This window comes from Ailuropoda melanoleuca, chromosome 9 (assembly GCF_002007445.2).
Source record: "Ailuropoda melanoleuca isolate Jingjing chromosome 9, ASM200744v2, whole genome shotgun sequence".
NCBI lineage: Eukaryota > Metazoa > Chordata > Mammalia > Carnivora > Ursidae > Ailuropoda > Ailuropoda melanoleuca.
Genome location: NC_048226.1, coordinates 78714309 through 78730546, shown reverse-complemented (window position 1 = coordinate 78730546; position 16238 = coordinate 78714309). Strand labels below are relative to the sequence as shown.

At 31.0% G+C, this 16238-nt stretch overlaps 1 protein-coding gene across 1 annotated transcript in view; it reads left to right on the top strand.

The window, feature by feature from the left end:
• CSMD3 (CUB and Sushi multiple domains 3) overlaps positions 1-16238 on the top strand; it is a 1149842-nt gene that overhangs the window by 473124 nt on the left and 660480 nt on the right. The window contains 1 exon segment of the mRNA XM_034668518.1: positions 6162-6473. Within this exon segment, the coding sequence (XP_034524409.1) occupies positions 6162-6473 (312 nt within the window).

The window sequence follows — 16238 nt, the reverse complement described above, 5'->3', positions numbered from 1 at the left end:
TTTATTTTTAGTACTAAGAAATGAGATGTCTGTTCTCTCACATTTTTATAACCAAATCGTGATATTTAGTATAAAATTCAGACATTTACAATATATACGTTTTAAATATATATTTATCATATATATTTTTTATATATAGTTTGTGTCATGGTTGCCCTATACAGTACTCTCCATATACTTTCTAAAACTTTTGATATTTTCTATATTTCATTTAGATAAAGGTATTTATGGTTGCTTGGCATGTGGATTTATCAACATTTCAAACAATTCAGAATATGGGATTCTTATCTTGCATGTAAACAACTTGACATTAGTAAATATCTTGTTGAACATTTGTTTTATAATTGTTTATTTACTCACAGTAAGTGAAAATTTAGTAGATGTACCATTAACTCTTGCTATCATCAGTTTCAGCTTAGATTGCAAATATTTATTCACTCACTTTGCATATTAAATCAGCTTGATCACTTGTACCTGATAAACAATAACAAATCCATTTGCAAAATTTAATACTAACTTCCCTATTTAATGCTTAGAAATTTGAATAGAAATATATAATATAAATAGAAACATAAATACATATTCAATTCAGAAAGACAATTTATATTTAAGGTTTCAGTTCTATTTTTAAATTAGTACACACCTAAATAAACTAATTTGTGATCATAGAAAATCTGTTACTTGAATTACTGATTTCTTTTTAACTCTATGAAGATCATTATCTTTTCACATTTTAACATTTCAGAAATCTGAATGTAGGTGACAGGGTTTTTGTGTTGTCATGTCACAATTGAATTGGTAGAATTTTTTTTTCCCTTAGAGGTACATCTTATCATCAAGAGTATCTCATATTCATTTAATTAGATATTTTAATATCATAATCTTATGTAATTTCAACATAAATATAGCATTTTAATCTAAAATAAAAACTATAAGACTAATACAGACCTGTTCCTTAAAACTAACTTACAAACTACTTTTTTTCAGGATTGTTTCACTTAAAATTCTCCTATTCAGACAATTTTATATTAGGTAACAGTTAATCAAAGTAGATTATTTATGTTTTTTTTACACTTTGAGGGGTACTTTCTATTTCAGTTTATCCATCTCTTCTCTAAGTTGAATATTCAAAGTACAAATACATCCACTAATTTGTACTGAAAAATACTAAGCTATATTGATTTTAGGATACTGGAATTAATAGTGTTTAACATGCAAAATACCTAAGTTATGTACCTGACTATAATACGCTTCCTAAAAATTTTAGCATGTAACAAAGCAGTGGCTTTGTTTTACTCATTCTCACATACTGCAATTAGTTTTCAAGAGTTGCATCACTTATTGACATATTTAAGTTTCATCCAAGTAATAGTAAATAAAAGAAGAACTTACAACATACACATTAAATTGCATATGCTAAAATTTGTAGAATATTTAAATAATGGCTCAGATAGAATTGTTGCATTAGTTGTTTTTGGTTTTATTTTGATGTCATTTTGTATATTTTTCCTTTTTGCATGTTTTAATGTTAAATGTTTATTGCATTTTTCTTCATTTATATATCGTAATGCCACAAAATTATTCACTTAGAATTATTTTGTTAAATGTTCATTCAGATGTTTCACTTGAAATACTAAAATTAATGGAACAGAATATATTTTTATATAAAATAACATGCCAGACATAAATATCTAAAAGCCACTTCTTTGAATATGTAATTATCTTTAACATGTAACTTATGTAGCTGTGTACGTATTGGACCATCCACTCATATCTCTAGCAACATATTCTGTTCTTCAGTTCTGTGAGAAGTTAAACAATAATTACAAAGCGGAGTGGCACAGAATTGTTTTAAAATCTGTAAGGCTAAAAATTTCATCATAGATTAAAATTCAATTATGAAATGAGTTTTCATTTGTTACACTTTCTAAATGACATGGTTTTATATGAATTATGCTTAGTCTCTTGAAGATATCTTGTTGAAATAAGAAAGCCTTCAAAAACATAATTTTCATTATAATACATAATATAATCCAAATTTAATATTGTAAGGATTACTGTTAAATATATTTGCCAATTTACATGTGTAACATATGTCATTTTCCATTATCATAGTTCCAAAGATGACATATAGTTATGATTTACAGAAGCATGCTTATATATGTAAACCATTTCATTTTATTTTTGTTATATTGAGAAATGTTTTATTAAGGAATATTAATAAAATATACTTTAGACCTCTGTTTATATTGTAAACATCTAATTTTTAAATATATCTCAAACAATTTAATGGCAGGATAATCTACTTGTGAAAAACACATCTTGTATACATAATTTGATTTCAGATGAAGAATGGATTTTCTGAATGTACATTTTATTCTTTAATTTGGGTTGTATGTCATGTAATATATGAATTTAATACTGTACTATTAAAGGTAATGTTTACTTAATTGTGTAGCATACTTAAATTTTTGAAAGAAAACAAAATATATTATTGGATTAGCTATATAATATATTTAACAATGAATTGTTGCTATACCTAATCCTAAGACTTTTCCAACATTGGCAATTACCTCATAAAACAGTTATGTATGCAAAAATGTTGAGTGTTTTTAAACTGTTAAATGGTAAATGGTGCATTTTGACAATTTAAAAATCTGTGCTTCACACACTGCCAATTTAAAGTGGTACCAAAACCAGTACTCTAAACTGGTCTACATTTTAGAAAAATGGTTATATAATATATGATATAATTGTATGGTGATGGATGATTTTATTGCCTTACAAAGGAAATCAATGTTATTTTTTATAGAAGTTGTTCCATTTTATATATCAAACATATTTAAGCAAATTTAGATGCACTTCTGTCTCCTACTATTATAAGATACAGTTACTTTTCACTCTACAAAAATTTGAACAATCTAAGTAAACCCATTTCACACGAACATTGCATACTTTTAAGGGTTGGGAATTATGACACAAATCTTCAAGTAACTCTCACTTAAGCAAATAAATTTTCAGATTCCACACTTTTTCAAAATGATGTTTTGAAAGTTAAAAACAAAATTGTCAGTTTTCCTCCTTTTGGAATTTCTCTTCATTATATGTTTGAAATATGACTTTGCCTTGCTAAAAATTATGAACATATTTCATTTGTGAAATTTATTCTTTATTATTATTATTATTGTTAATATTTAACATTATTATTAACTTTATTCATTTATTCTTCCTTTTGATGAATATTTCTTGAGCATCTACTGTGTGCCAGGCACTGTTCTAGATGCTAGGTATTCAGCAGTGAATAGAATAGAAAAACAAAAATCTCAGCCTTCAGGGAGCTTGCATTCTAGCATGGGGAAGAAGGAATATGCACACAAAATATACATAAAACATAGGAACTAGTTAGCAAAATATCTGGTTAAAATATATATCTGGTTGGACTGTGGTTTGTATTTATTTATTTATTTTTATTTATTTTTAAAGATTTTATTTATTTTTCGACAGAGATGGAGACAGCCAGTGAGAGAGGGAACACAAGCAGGGGGAGTGGGAGAGGAAGAAGCAGGCTCATAGTGGAGGAGCCCGATGTGGGGCTCGATCCCATAACGCCAGGATCACGCCCTGAGCCGAAGGCAGACGCTTAACCACTGTGCCACCCAGGCGCCCCTGGACTGTGGTTTTTAGATAAATTATTTTTTCAATCCTTCATTCCAAAACTCCATCCTGTTCTGCATTCAGGCTGAGAGGATAGTACTGAACCACCATCACCGTTAGCTAGAAGTAGAGCTCTATTACTGAAGATTTTAAGTCTGGAATTGCTAGCAAATCCTGGATCTAAAGGCTAAGAAAGATCGTTTTAACTCTCAAATTTGGTCAAGGCCTGTATTTATTTTGTCTTCAAGAAAATGGGTGTTTGGAATTGGTCTGTAGGTCTTGGATTAGTTACAGAAGCAACCTAATAATAATTCCAAGAATTATCCCAGAATTATTGACCCAAACACAAGAGATGATTTGTGACTAACCGTAATGACTTCAGTGGTGGAACATAATAAATAACTATCCAGTTTACTCCTTGGAGTGAGGTTAGAATATTGAGATTTGAGATAGAGTATAAATTCTTTTTCATAATTTTAGATTGTATTTTGCAACGTATGTGCATAGTTAAGTGGTTTCCTTTTTTAAACTAAAACTGAAAAACTGGAAATTATGATAAAATTATGAAAAGTTTTAAAGTATTAGTTTTTCATCCTCCCTGATTTTATACTTCCTTTCTAAAGTGGAAGGTGCAGTTAAATTCCCCAGGTGAATACGATGGATCACGTAATTGTTTTTATAGTAATAAGCACATGGGCATTTCAAATGTCTGATTAACCATGAGGTTAATTACTACGTGTTAGTATTGTAAGCATAGTTAGTGCTTAATCATGTGATTAAAGAAAAACCTTACTAATATTAGCTTAGTAAATGTTACTGGCCAATTTGCATAACCAACATGGATTTAGGAGATCGTAATCTTCACAAAATGACTTGAATAAATATTCAATAGCAACTTCTTCCTGACTGATGTTTTAGAGTATATTAAAGGTGTTTAAAATAATCTCATAATTGTCATACCTCATTTACCCTTGGTTGCCTCAAAGTACAATAATTTAATTCTTCTGAATTTCTCAATCAAATTAACAAAGGTATAACAATTTAGGCTGGCAGAATTAGTAGCAGCCATGTGTCCCTTTATTTACTTATGAATGAGAGGACCCTGTGTTTGACTTCCTGTCTGGCTTTAAAGGAGAAATCAGAATTACTGGCCCTACCAGCCACCTGCCTGCAGTACAGGAGGAAAAAAAAAAGAGGCAGAGCATGCCCAAACCACATTAACTGGTAAAACTATTTTCCTTTTTCAGAATGGTTAAGATATTCCTATGTATTTTTGTCTACAATATCTATTTATACTTTGTGGATAGAAGCTCAGGATGTAGTTTATTGAGAAGGCAAGTATGTGAAAACATACTACTCATTGGCCTTAAAAAATACTCAGAAGTTTTTAAACCAGGACCTAATGATTATTCCTAATTAGTAGCTGTACTTCCAAAATTCAGTATTTTTTTCTTGTTAAGCATTTTAGAAGTCAAGATCATTTTGAATATATCTTCATTCCATTTCATACTTCTATTATAAGGTTACTTTTTCATTTTGTAAGAATTATATACTACCATGGACAATCTTTTAAAAAGGTTTAAGTGAAAAGAAAAAGAAAACCCTAATTTGGCATATTTAAAATCTATTTTAAAATTACTGTGAAACCTTAATAAGGTTAAGAATGTAGAGAAATATATGCCATGGAATGCTTATGAGATATTTGGATATTCTCAACCATTTATTAAAGCTAGTTTTGTATGAATAAAGACTCCAAACTATTAATTTTCAACCATTTCTAAATATAATGATTGTTTACTTTTAATTAGTTGAAAATTGTTTAATCTCAAAATTTACTTTAAAGTAGCAAAAAATATTACCCAACTTCCAAAAACAACCCACTAAAGTCTAAAGCATGTATATCTCATGACATTGAATATTTTATCATGTGGCTGCTTTCTGGCAAGCGAGGTTAAGATAGACATTTACATAGAGTAGTTATTTCAGAGTTTTATTTTTTTAATCATTTGTTTTAATTTTGGCTTTGATTTTAAATTCTCCTTCACTTGCTTATCTTAAAATAGGAAGGTTTGATATTTTTCCCAGAAATTATGAAGAGATATGGCACAGACTATTCAAAGCATACTTTTGAGAAAAGTGTGGTTACACAGTTACCCATTCTGTCAAAATTTGTCACTTGCCAGGCATTCCTTGCTAATATTCATCTGTAGATAAATAACAAAGAAGATTGATTCAGGGCCACATAAAGGGTTTACTATTTCGCCTCCCCTCCAATGTATTACAGTTAAAATGTGGTATATTTGTGTGTGATATCTATCATAGGTTGATTGATACAAAGCAATCATCTGATCTGGTTACTTCACATTCTAGTGGCTTGTTTGTGTTTTGCGTCTTCATGTTGATTATCCTTAAGGTAATAGAAGGGAATATAATTTATTAAATTATCAGAAAAAAATAAACAAAATTTAAAAGAAAAAGTTAGCATCTAGTGCTACTGTGTCCCACAGGTTCTTCTACATTGGCCCACACTACCTCCACTGGTGAGTTAGAGGAGCATAACAGGACTACCACTGGTGCTTTTGCTGTTGCTAGCACATCTGCAGATGTTACTGTATCCAGTGTTACAGCTGTCACCATCCATAGACTATCCGAGGAACAGCGAGTGCAAGTTACGAATCTCAGAAATTCAGGTCTGGACCCCAACACGTCCAAGGACGGGCTCTCTCCTCATCAAGCAGATACACAGAGTACAAGGAGAAGACCAAGAAATGCTGAACAGATAGAAAGAACTAAAGAGCTTGCAGTTGTTACTCATAGAGGTATTGGATGTTATTTTACTTGTGCCCATTTAGTTACAGCCAAGGCTATATTTTGGTAATGATTCTAATTAGAGAATGAGCTGAAAGAGAGCCAAGATGTAGGAAGTGAAAAAAAAGTTTAAAGCAGCTGAAAAATACAGGGAGTAATAGCGAAAACCTGAATAATTTGAAAGCACACACACAAAAAAAAACTTAAAGGAAATGCAAATGTTGGGCGGGGGTGGGGGTAAATGTAGAAAGAAAATGCATAAAAAGGATGAAAAACAAGTATTAAATATCTATTGCATATCACATGCCAGTTATGATGTTGAGATAATTTGAAAATAAAATAGCTAGTATCTATTTATTAGTGTACATATTTACACATTGATGATTTATCATATGTAGTAATTTTCAGTATTTGCATGAAACTTTTATGTTACACAGATGCTATTTAACAATTAAGAAAATAGATAATTTGGGCAAAATGAAAAAATTCTGTCTGGTGATTATTTTATAAAGCTTGCTCTTCTATATCTTAATTACCTATTTCCTGAGCTATATGATTGTACTGAGATTTCTCATTTGAAAAGGTAACAGCTATTCATTGAGAATATGGATCTAAAAGTTAAATATCCATTAACTTTCGAATTTTTATAGAAAAAAAGGCCAAAGCATATGTTGATAATTTTCTAGTTAATTAGCATAAGCCTACCTTTTACAAAATTAGGAAGTATAGCAAGTGTATTTTTTTGTTACTTGGTAGCAAGTTTCATTGAGCAGTTCATGAAAAAAAATCAGTGTAGTGTCAAAAATAAAGGGACTTAATTTATATCAATATACGCTTCGGTGGAAATATTAATTGACCATGTTTCAAGTGCAAAATACCTAATCCAACTCTGTTTCCAACTCATCATCATATATTCTCCAAACTGGTTATAGTTTACATAGTGTGGTTGAACATGGTTTATACAGAGCATGATGTAAGTAATGGAAAGCATTCTGTGCTTAGTGTACAAAGGAGAAAAATCAAGACATCTTTACCTAAGTTGGTTGAAAATCCTATAGAAATATCTCAGAAGCTCATTTCCATCAAAATTCATACTGAAGGTACTTTAGTTCTCTTTAATAAGCATACTAAAATGAATTCTTAACATGTAGTAGTCTCCTTGAAAGAATTAAATCAATATCACCTTGCTTCTCTCCATATTTCCACTGCTAAGAATATAGGAGTCTTGATAAAATTGATGATTTGCTTAATCAAGCAGACATTTTCCTTAGTACCAGGAAATTTAAAAAGTCTAAATATTATTAAAATACTGAGGAACAGCCCTTCTTCTCTTCAGTTTTTTCACTCTCTTTGGAAAGTTGCATGAGATAACATTGACAAATTCCTCTGTAACCCATCGAATAAAAGACAGGTAACTCTCAAACATAAGTTTATTACATAAATCAAGTAATAATAGAAATACTGCTTTTGTCAAAGTTGCCACCAAGTGATATGAGAAACTCTGGGGTTACAAATTAATATTTTATAGAACTAAGCAAAATAATTCATTTTAAAAAGAGAATAAATTGTAAGTGATTCAATAAAGTGATTTGAAAATTACTCAATCTAAAATTTTGAGGCACATTAAAGTAAATTTTAATTAAGCATAGTACTTCCTTGATAAATTCTAAATCAGTACTCAAGTTTTCTCAGTTATCATTATCTCCTGACTATTTTAGAGTTAATATGTTTCATCCTTTCCCATATTCTTACTAAAATAGTGTTGCTGAATATAATAGCCATGTGGTAATGCCATCTACTTTTGAAATATTTCTCGGTTATTTATGTTTTAGGTATGTGTATGGAAAACATTCTAAATGGTATATTATTTTTTCAATGACAAATTATTATACTTTTATCAAATTTCTATATTAATTAGAATTGGTCCTTCTGATACTTCTCCAGTAATCTACTATTTCAGTGATTTCAGATAGCTAATTGTTACATTTGAGACACACGCTTTTAACATTTTGGGTTAAAAATGTCAATGTTAGAAGTAGAAGAGACCGGTCATCCTACATCTATTAATGTTTTTGAAAACACTCAATATTTAGCTGTATTTTCAGAAATAAAATAGACTTTGAAAACTTGACTCTTAGCAGGGCCACATTTCTAAATTGGAATCGACTGACATCAAAGCAGTATTATTTATAAATATAATTCCAGCTCACCAGACATACCTGGAATGCTTACTGCATACCAGGATGTGTTCTAGAAAATAAAGATACTAGATGACCCTCTCCTTTAAGAGAGTGAGATAGAGTGGAAGAAATAGAGAAATCAATCTGGTACAAGGAAAATTTTATAAACTTAGTAGCTGATTAGATACTGAAGAGTTACGGGGTATACGCAGACAGTGAGTCATTTAATAGACATTTTAAATGAGTCAGTAAACGTAATGCAAAAATAGTTTTAGTTTTTTCTAGATACTTTAGAGAAAACAAAGTAGTTTTTGTTCTTCTATTCCAAGCTCTACAATGTAGTCAGAATTACACCACTGCTTTAAAGCTTCCAATGGCTCCTCCATGACCTTAGGAATAAAACCAAGACTTGGTGATGATGCACAGGAGATTCCATGATCTGGCTTTTGTCCATATTTCCAAATGCATCCTGTATGACTGTCAGTCACTCTGGTTTTTTGTTTTGTTTTGGTTTGGTTTGGTTTGGTTTGGTTTGGTTTGGTTTGGGTTTTTTTGGCCAAATGGAAATTCTTTTAGTTTAGAACATACTACGTTCTTTTCTACTTGAAGCCACTTTTACGAACTATTCCTTCTGTCCTTTCAAACAGATCATTTTAATTCCCTTTTGAAATTTTAGTTTAAATTGTCACCTCCAGGAAAGTTAGATTTTTCTGTTATAACTCACCATTGTACTCTGTACTTTGCCTATGTTTGTAATCACTAGCCCTATGGCTTGTCCTATAAAATTTACCTCTGAGGTAAGGAGTGGGTAGGTCTGGTTCATGCTGCATTCTCAGTGCTTAGAACAGTTTCTGAACCATAGACATACTTAAATAATATTTGCTAAACTAATGCGTAAATATTTACAATATGACCAGCTAAACCATTCACCTAAATTTCTTAGAAGTCTTAAATTATAATTTGCAATATACTCAAATATCTATGTGTTTCAGTATTAAAGATAACTACTTCACTTTGTCATAAATATGAATTTGCCAGTGTTTTTAAGTCCTAAAAATCATTGATATTCTCACGAACCCACAATAATATATTGCTTTTATATATTACCACTTCAAAATTCACAACATAAAACTAGATATAAATGCCTTGCTTATAGCCCTTATCCATTTATAAAATCAAAGGATATTTATAGTTAAATCCAAGAAAGCTATAAAGTTGATAAATTTCATATGAATAAATATTAATGTTGTGCAGTGGATATTATTTTGCTGAAAGTCATTACCATTTAAAGCATATATGTGATAGAGATTGTGATAGCATAGGTTCCTTTGAGGTGTTCAAGTCCATACTATCTTATACTGTATGATAATTTAGTTTATTTTTCATAATTTTTCTCTAGTCACATTGCAATTTCATTTTCATTTTGTGATATCTTTTGATCATTACTAGTTCCCAATTTATTCTCAATAAGTTGGGGCAGTTAAAGTACTTACAGTTTGCATCAGTATCGCTATAAACACAAAGAAGACACGGACATTGAAATTGCACAGAGTATTTGGTACTTGGTACTTCTGTGTTGTGGACTCAAAATCTATTTATTAACTTACTATACATCAGCATAGCTAGTTACTTTATTGTCAATAACAGCCATATAATTAATGAATAATTAGAAAAGCTTGGAATGTTTATCAAAGATATTTTCAACTCTCTATAGAATACTATTGTATAGAATACTATATAGAATTAATTTTCCTATCACACTATAGTTAAAACATCAGTTAATTTGGAATGCCTGAGTGGCTCAGTCGGTTGAGCTTATGCATTTGTCTCAGGTCATGATCCTAGGAAGGATTGAGTCTCATATTGGGCTCTCATATTGGACAAACAGGAGCCTGTTTGTCCCTCTGCCTGCTGCTCCCCCTGCTTGTTCTCTCTCTCTCTCTTTCAAATAAATAAATTAAATAAAATAAATCAGTTAATTCAATTTCAATTATCGTCTTAAAATATTTTTTACTTTTTTTTTTTTTTAAAGATTTTATTTATTTATTCGACAGACATAGAGACAGCCAGCGAGAGAGGGACCACAAGCAGGGGGAGTGGGAGAGGAAGAAGCAGGCTCATAGCGGAGGGGCCTGATGTGGGGCTGGATCCCATAACGCCGGGATCACGCCCTGAGCCGAAGGCAGATGCTTAACCGCCCTGAGCCGAAGGCAGATGCTTAACCGCAGATGCTTAACTGCCACCCAGGCGCCCCTCACTTTCTACTTTTACTCAGTAAAAGAAAACCATTTCTAATTTTCTCCATTTAAAGAAGAATCTCTTGACATTGAAATAAAAAGTAAAAAAGAAAGAATACTAATTAACAGTGTTGGTTTAGATCTTCTTTAAGCTGTGTATTAACACCACACCACAGTTTCCTATGGTCTTAGCATACAATAGTCCTCAGAAGGAGAATTCAGTTTTTATTGACTGGATTTTAGTCCACTTTTGCTACCTGCTGTGTTTGAGACCCTGTGCAGGTTATGTGAACTATCAAGAGTTCTAGTTCCATATTTGTAAAGTAGTATCATTGTATTACATTAGGGTTTCTGTGAGGATTAAACATGGTATTGGTTGGAAGTGCTGCAAAAATCTTAGGTTTTTTCTCCCAGCGGAAAGATAAAACCAAATTGCCCACCATTGCTAGTTACTTCTGAGTTTGGAGAATTAGGCTGAGTTTATACTTGGCCCTTGTTAACTATCTGGTCTTGAGCAATAACTTCACCTCTCAAAGCTCAACTTCTTAGTAATGGAGAAAACCTGACTTGTAGTTAGCTGTGTGGAAAAAATGTAGCGCAGTTGCTGACGTGTGTTCAACAAGTACTAATTACTGTTACTTGTATTATTATTCACCAAATATGTTTTAACTCTTGCTGTGTGCATGACATTGTACTGGATAGGAAGGGTATACAAATGAAGAATGCAGGCTATGCCATCAGGTAGTCTGTGTAACTTGAAAAAAAAAAATGATTAATTACAAATTTACTGTGAGAAACACCCACCAGAGCAGTACTTTTGAAATGCTATTGAAGTAAGGAGAGCGACTAACTACCTCTGAATGTAAAAAGTCAAGGAAGGCTGCACAGGGCATATTAGAACTAGTTCTTGAAATATGAATAAAAGTTTCAGACTAGTAAATTGTGTTTATCACAAGATGCATTGAAAGTGCTTTGAATAGATATTTGTGCTGAATAAAAATGTGAGGAGTCTATACCAAAGTAAATAAAGTGTTCAACTATGCTTAATAGGATTTTACATTCATATAAATAATCTAAAAACGATTGATATTTTTAGTTTACAAAATACCCACATGTCTGAAATTAGATAATGTAAATTATATCTAGTAATATTTTAAATTTCACCAGAATACTTTCACCTTAACTATAAGCTCTTTTGAAATTATTTATTAATATTTTTCAAAACACCCTTTCCAATAATCCCTAAACCCTGTAGTTCAGTACGATAGCCCTAAGAGATTTCAGCTCAAAGTTGACTTAAGGTAATAGGACTTATTTAATAATATAATTAAAACATTACAAGTAGAGCGTCCTGTACTTCTAGAATTATATCTTTAAGAATTATCTAGGATAGTTCAGATTCATCTAATACAATATCATTATTTTGCAAAGAAAATTGTGGTCTGGCGGAGGATGTATGAAAAGGAAGTTCATGTTGCTAGACTAGTATTCATTCATTCTTTCATTTATTCAGAATTTACAAGGGTTTAATATATGCAAAACCTTGTACTGTATGATATTAACATCAAAGTAATATAGCTGATAAGCACAATTGGTGTTTCTTTCTCAAGTTTATAGTCACTCATTTAAAAAATAATCATTAAGATGTGTTTTCTCTACATAATTTAACATTGTCTTTCTTTTATATTGTAGAATATTTCTTTTTTTTTCAATATGTAAACAAGTTCTGTCAGCTGTTTATTTTATGTTTTCAAGTACAAAATGTGGATATATTCTTCTGAAGAGTTACTATATATCAATATATAATTATATATAATATATATAATTATAAACTCTCTTTTATTGTTTTTTCTAGTGGAATATTAACTTAGATGATTATAACATGATGCGGAGTCAAATGTGATATGAGTATTTTAGAGCCATTGCTGCTGTTTATTTTGACATAGTGTAGTCAATTTTTCCATAGTATGTTTAATAGTATGTTTAATCATATCAATAGGATCAAGCAGAACTTTAGTTTGGTTTACAAAATAAAATTAAATTATGTTTAACTAAAATTGAATATGATGTAAGCTCCCCCCCTTTATAACAGCAGCCTAAAAGAAAGCCTATCTTAATCATCAGTTTTTGACTAGAACTTTTTATTATTTTCTCCTTTAAGATAAGAATGGTTAATTCACCACAAAACTTCATCTTAGATCAGCAGTTTTAATCTAAACAAAAGCAGTATTTTTTTTTCATTTTATCATAAGCAATATTTTTTTCAAGTAAGCTCATCTTAACATTTACATTGCTTAACAGAAAAGGGAAAACAGACTATCAAACTGAAATTTCTAGTTTAACTCAGATGTCAAATTCTGTGATATGTAACAACTTTGTTCAAAAAACCAAACTGTAACATGACAAAAACTTTATTGTATTGAAGTGATAGTTTTTGGGTGCCTATGTGCCTTCCACTAATAGGCTATCTGGCCACATGTAAAATTTTAAATATTTTCAACAGCTTGTAAGCAACTAATACTGTTTTCAAAAATTCTATAAATAGTTATAGAGTATACATTTGTAAATCTAAAACATGTTCTTTTGCTTTTTTTTTAAATCTTCATAAGTAATAGCACAATAAAGAAGTTAATTTACGGGTAGTTTCTTAGATCTTTATGGATATTGATATATGTCCATCAAATATTAGGGTTTTATTGAATATAATATCTCTTTGCTAAGCATGTGATGAACTGAAAAGAAATAGAATATGGTCTTTATTTTCAAAGGAAAAGTTGTAGGGATAAAACTGTAGAGAAAAATTATCTGTCACATCTAAGAGAAGGAATTGCTACAGAATGAGTATATGTGAGTGGGGATGAGTTTAGCTATCTTCAAATGTGTGATGTGTTGTTATTTGTAAGAGAGATCAAACTTGTTTGGTCACAGGTTGTAGAACTTGGTGTATGGAACCACAGGGAGATTAAAAAAAATTATAAAGAAGACTTCTAACATTAAGTTTTGTTCAAATACAGATTTTATGTTTCAGGAAGCAGTAAGTTCCCACATCACTAATAAGATATTCAAGCATTGTGTGATGGGCAAATTAGGTATTTAGAAAGCATTTAAGCATCAAAGAGTATATCAGTAATATGATTATTACTGCCCTTTCTAATCCTAAGCGTCTATAAATCTATCCAGATATATATTAATTAAATGTATTTATCCTCATCTTCTATTTCCTCTTGATGTTTGAGCTGATGTAGACTTATTAATATGGTTATCAAATTGTATAGCCAATGTTAAAACAACCATAGATATGACCAGGACTGATATCAAGGAAATTGCAGATTGGCTCTCTCCTTATTTCAATAGATGAGAACTCGGCCACATATACATTTCTCCCAGAGCCCAGTGCCTACCTATATGCCTTAAATTCTCAAAACTCTCCATTTGAGATCTAATTCTAGCTTTTTTAGTGTTTAAGATGACAGAGGCACTTTCTTCAGGATCTTTTCTTTTTTCTTTTCTTTCCTCTTCTTTTCTTCCTTCCTTCCTTTTTGTATTTTCTTTCTGGCTTTTCCCCCCCATTAATCTCTTTCTTTCAGTCTATTTCTTTTCTCACTTATTTTCTTCAACAATCTTCCTTTCTGCCTCCCCTGTTCCCTCCCTCCCTCCTTCCCTTCTGCCTTCCCTCCCTCTCTCCCTTCCTTTCCTTTCCCTTCCTCCTTCTTCAACAAATGTTTACTGAGTTACTTACACATAAGACTTTCTTCCAGTTCTTGAGGAAATAATATTGAACAAAAATGAGTAGACCCTGCTTCACTGAGTTTATTTTTAAGTGAGGAGAAAAAGACAACATGCAAATAAACAAAAAAACTACCTGATGGTATCAAGGATGTTGCAGAAAATTAAAACAGGCTATGTGATATGTGGGTGACTACCTTAGTTTGGAGAGGTAGGAAAGGCCTCTTTGAGGAGGTAAAAGTCAAAATGAGACCTGAACAACATGGAAGAAGACAGCTATGCTAAAATCACAGGAGGAAATCATATCAGGTAGAGAAAATAACTAGCTAGAAGGAGTTTGAGTTTTGTTTGAGGGAAAGATAGCCCAGTGTGTTGGAGTTCACTGGCCAAGGAGAAGAGGGGTGGAGATTAAGTGAGAAACTGTTGGAAACCACAGATCAAGTAGGTTCTGAGGCTGAGGCAAAAAGTTTTATTTTAGTCTAAATAAGACTGGAGCCATTGGTGGTCTTTAGCAGGGAAGTGATATTATCTAATGTAACTTTTTTAAGATGTTATTTCAACAAGAAATTAAAGAAAAAATTTAAATAGGAGCAGGCAAACAAATTAGTAATGTATACAGAGGTGCAAATAATAGTTGATAGAGACTGGAAGTCTGTCTTTAGACTGTGCTTCTTAAACTTCAATATGAATACAAATCACCTGGCAGTCTTGTTCAAATGCAGATTGTGATTTGGTGGAATTGGGTGGGATCTGATGTTCTGCACTTCTAACTAGACTACAGGTTATGATGATACTCTGAATAGCAAGACTTTACATGAGGATGATTATCATGGAGAGAGAGCAATACTTGTCAAACAGTACCAGCTCTCTGTCCACTCTCCAGGAGATCTTGTTCTCCACTTGAAATATTCCCCATGCTGATTAACTATCTCAGAGGATATAGTAAAAGTTATATTTTAATTCTGTAAGAATTACTCTAGTGGTGGGAAATTCATGAGTGGAGGGGATATTTTAGGGCAGATGGATTTCCTGGGTCAATTTAATGACAATTTTTCTGTCAACTCTTAAGAATGACTGAGCTGATTATATTAGTTATGATTTCACTGGAAAGATCAATGAATGTATGGATAAATGATGAAAGTATTTCCATGTCAATTTTTAACTCCTCTATTACTCTTAATTTTTATGCTAAATTCTATAACTTGAAAGGATATTTTAAAAATGTATTATCAAATAATAAAGAAAAAACACAAAGATTAGTTTCCCTTTACCTACCATGTTTCAAATCTCTGGAAGGTTAATTGATAGATGGAAGCAAACCAGTGAAAAGAAGGATATAAAATTTGATTATGAAATCAAAAATTTTCATGATTGAATAATTAAGCATTATCTTCTATTTTATATAAATGGCAAAGTTGCATTTGCCTGCTTGAAACCCCAGGTCTGTCTTTATGAGACTAAGTGATGTATTGATTTTCACGTATATTTAGCATAAATAATAACAGTAGAGAATTTATAGCTTTTTATAAATTATTTGGTTGCATATGATTCTTGTAAGACACTTTCACTTATTATATTATTGATTTTTTTATGGAAGAACTTTGATATTGGTCAAGTAGACACATATTTAACA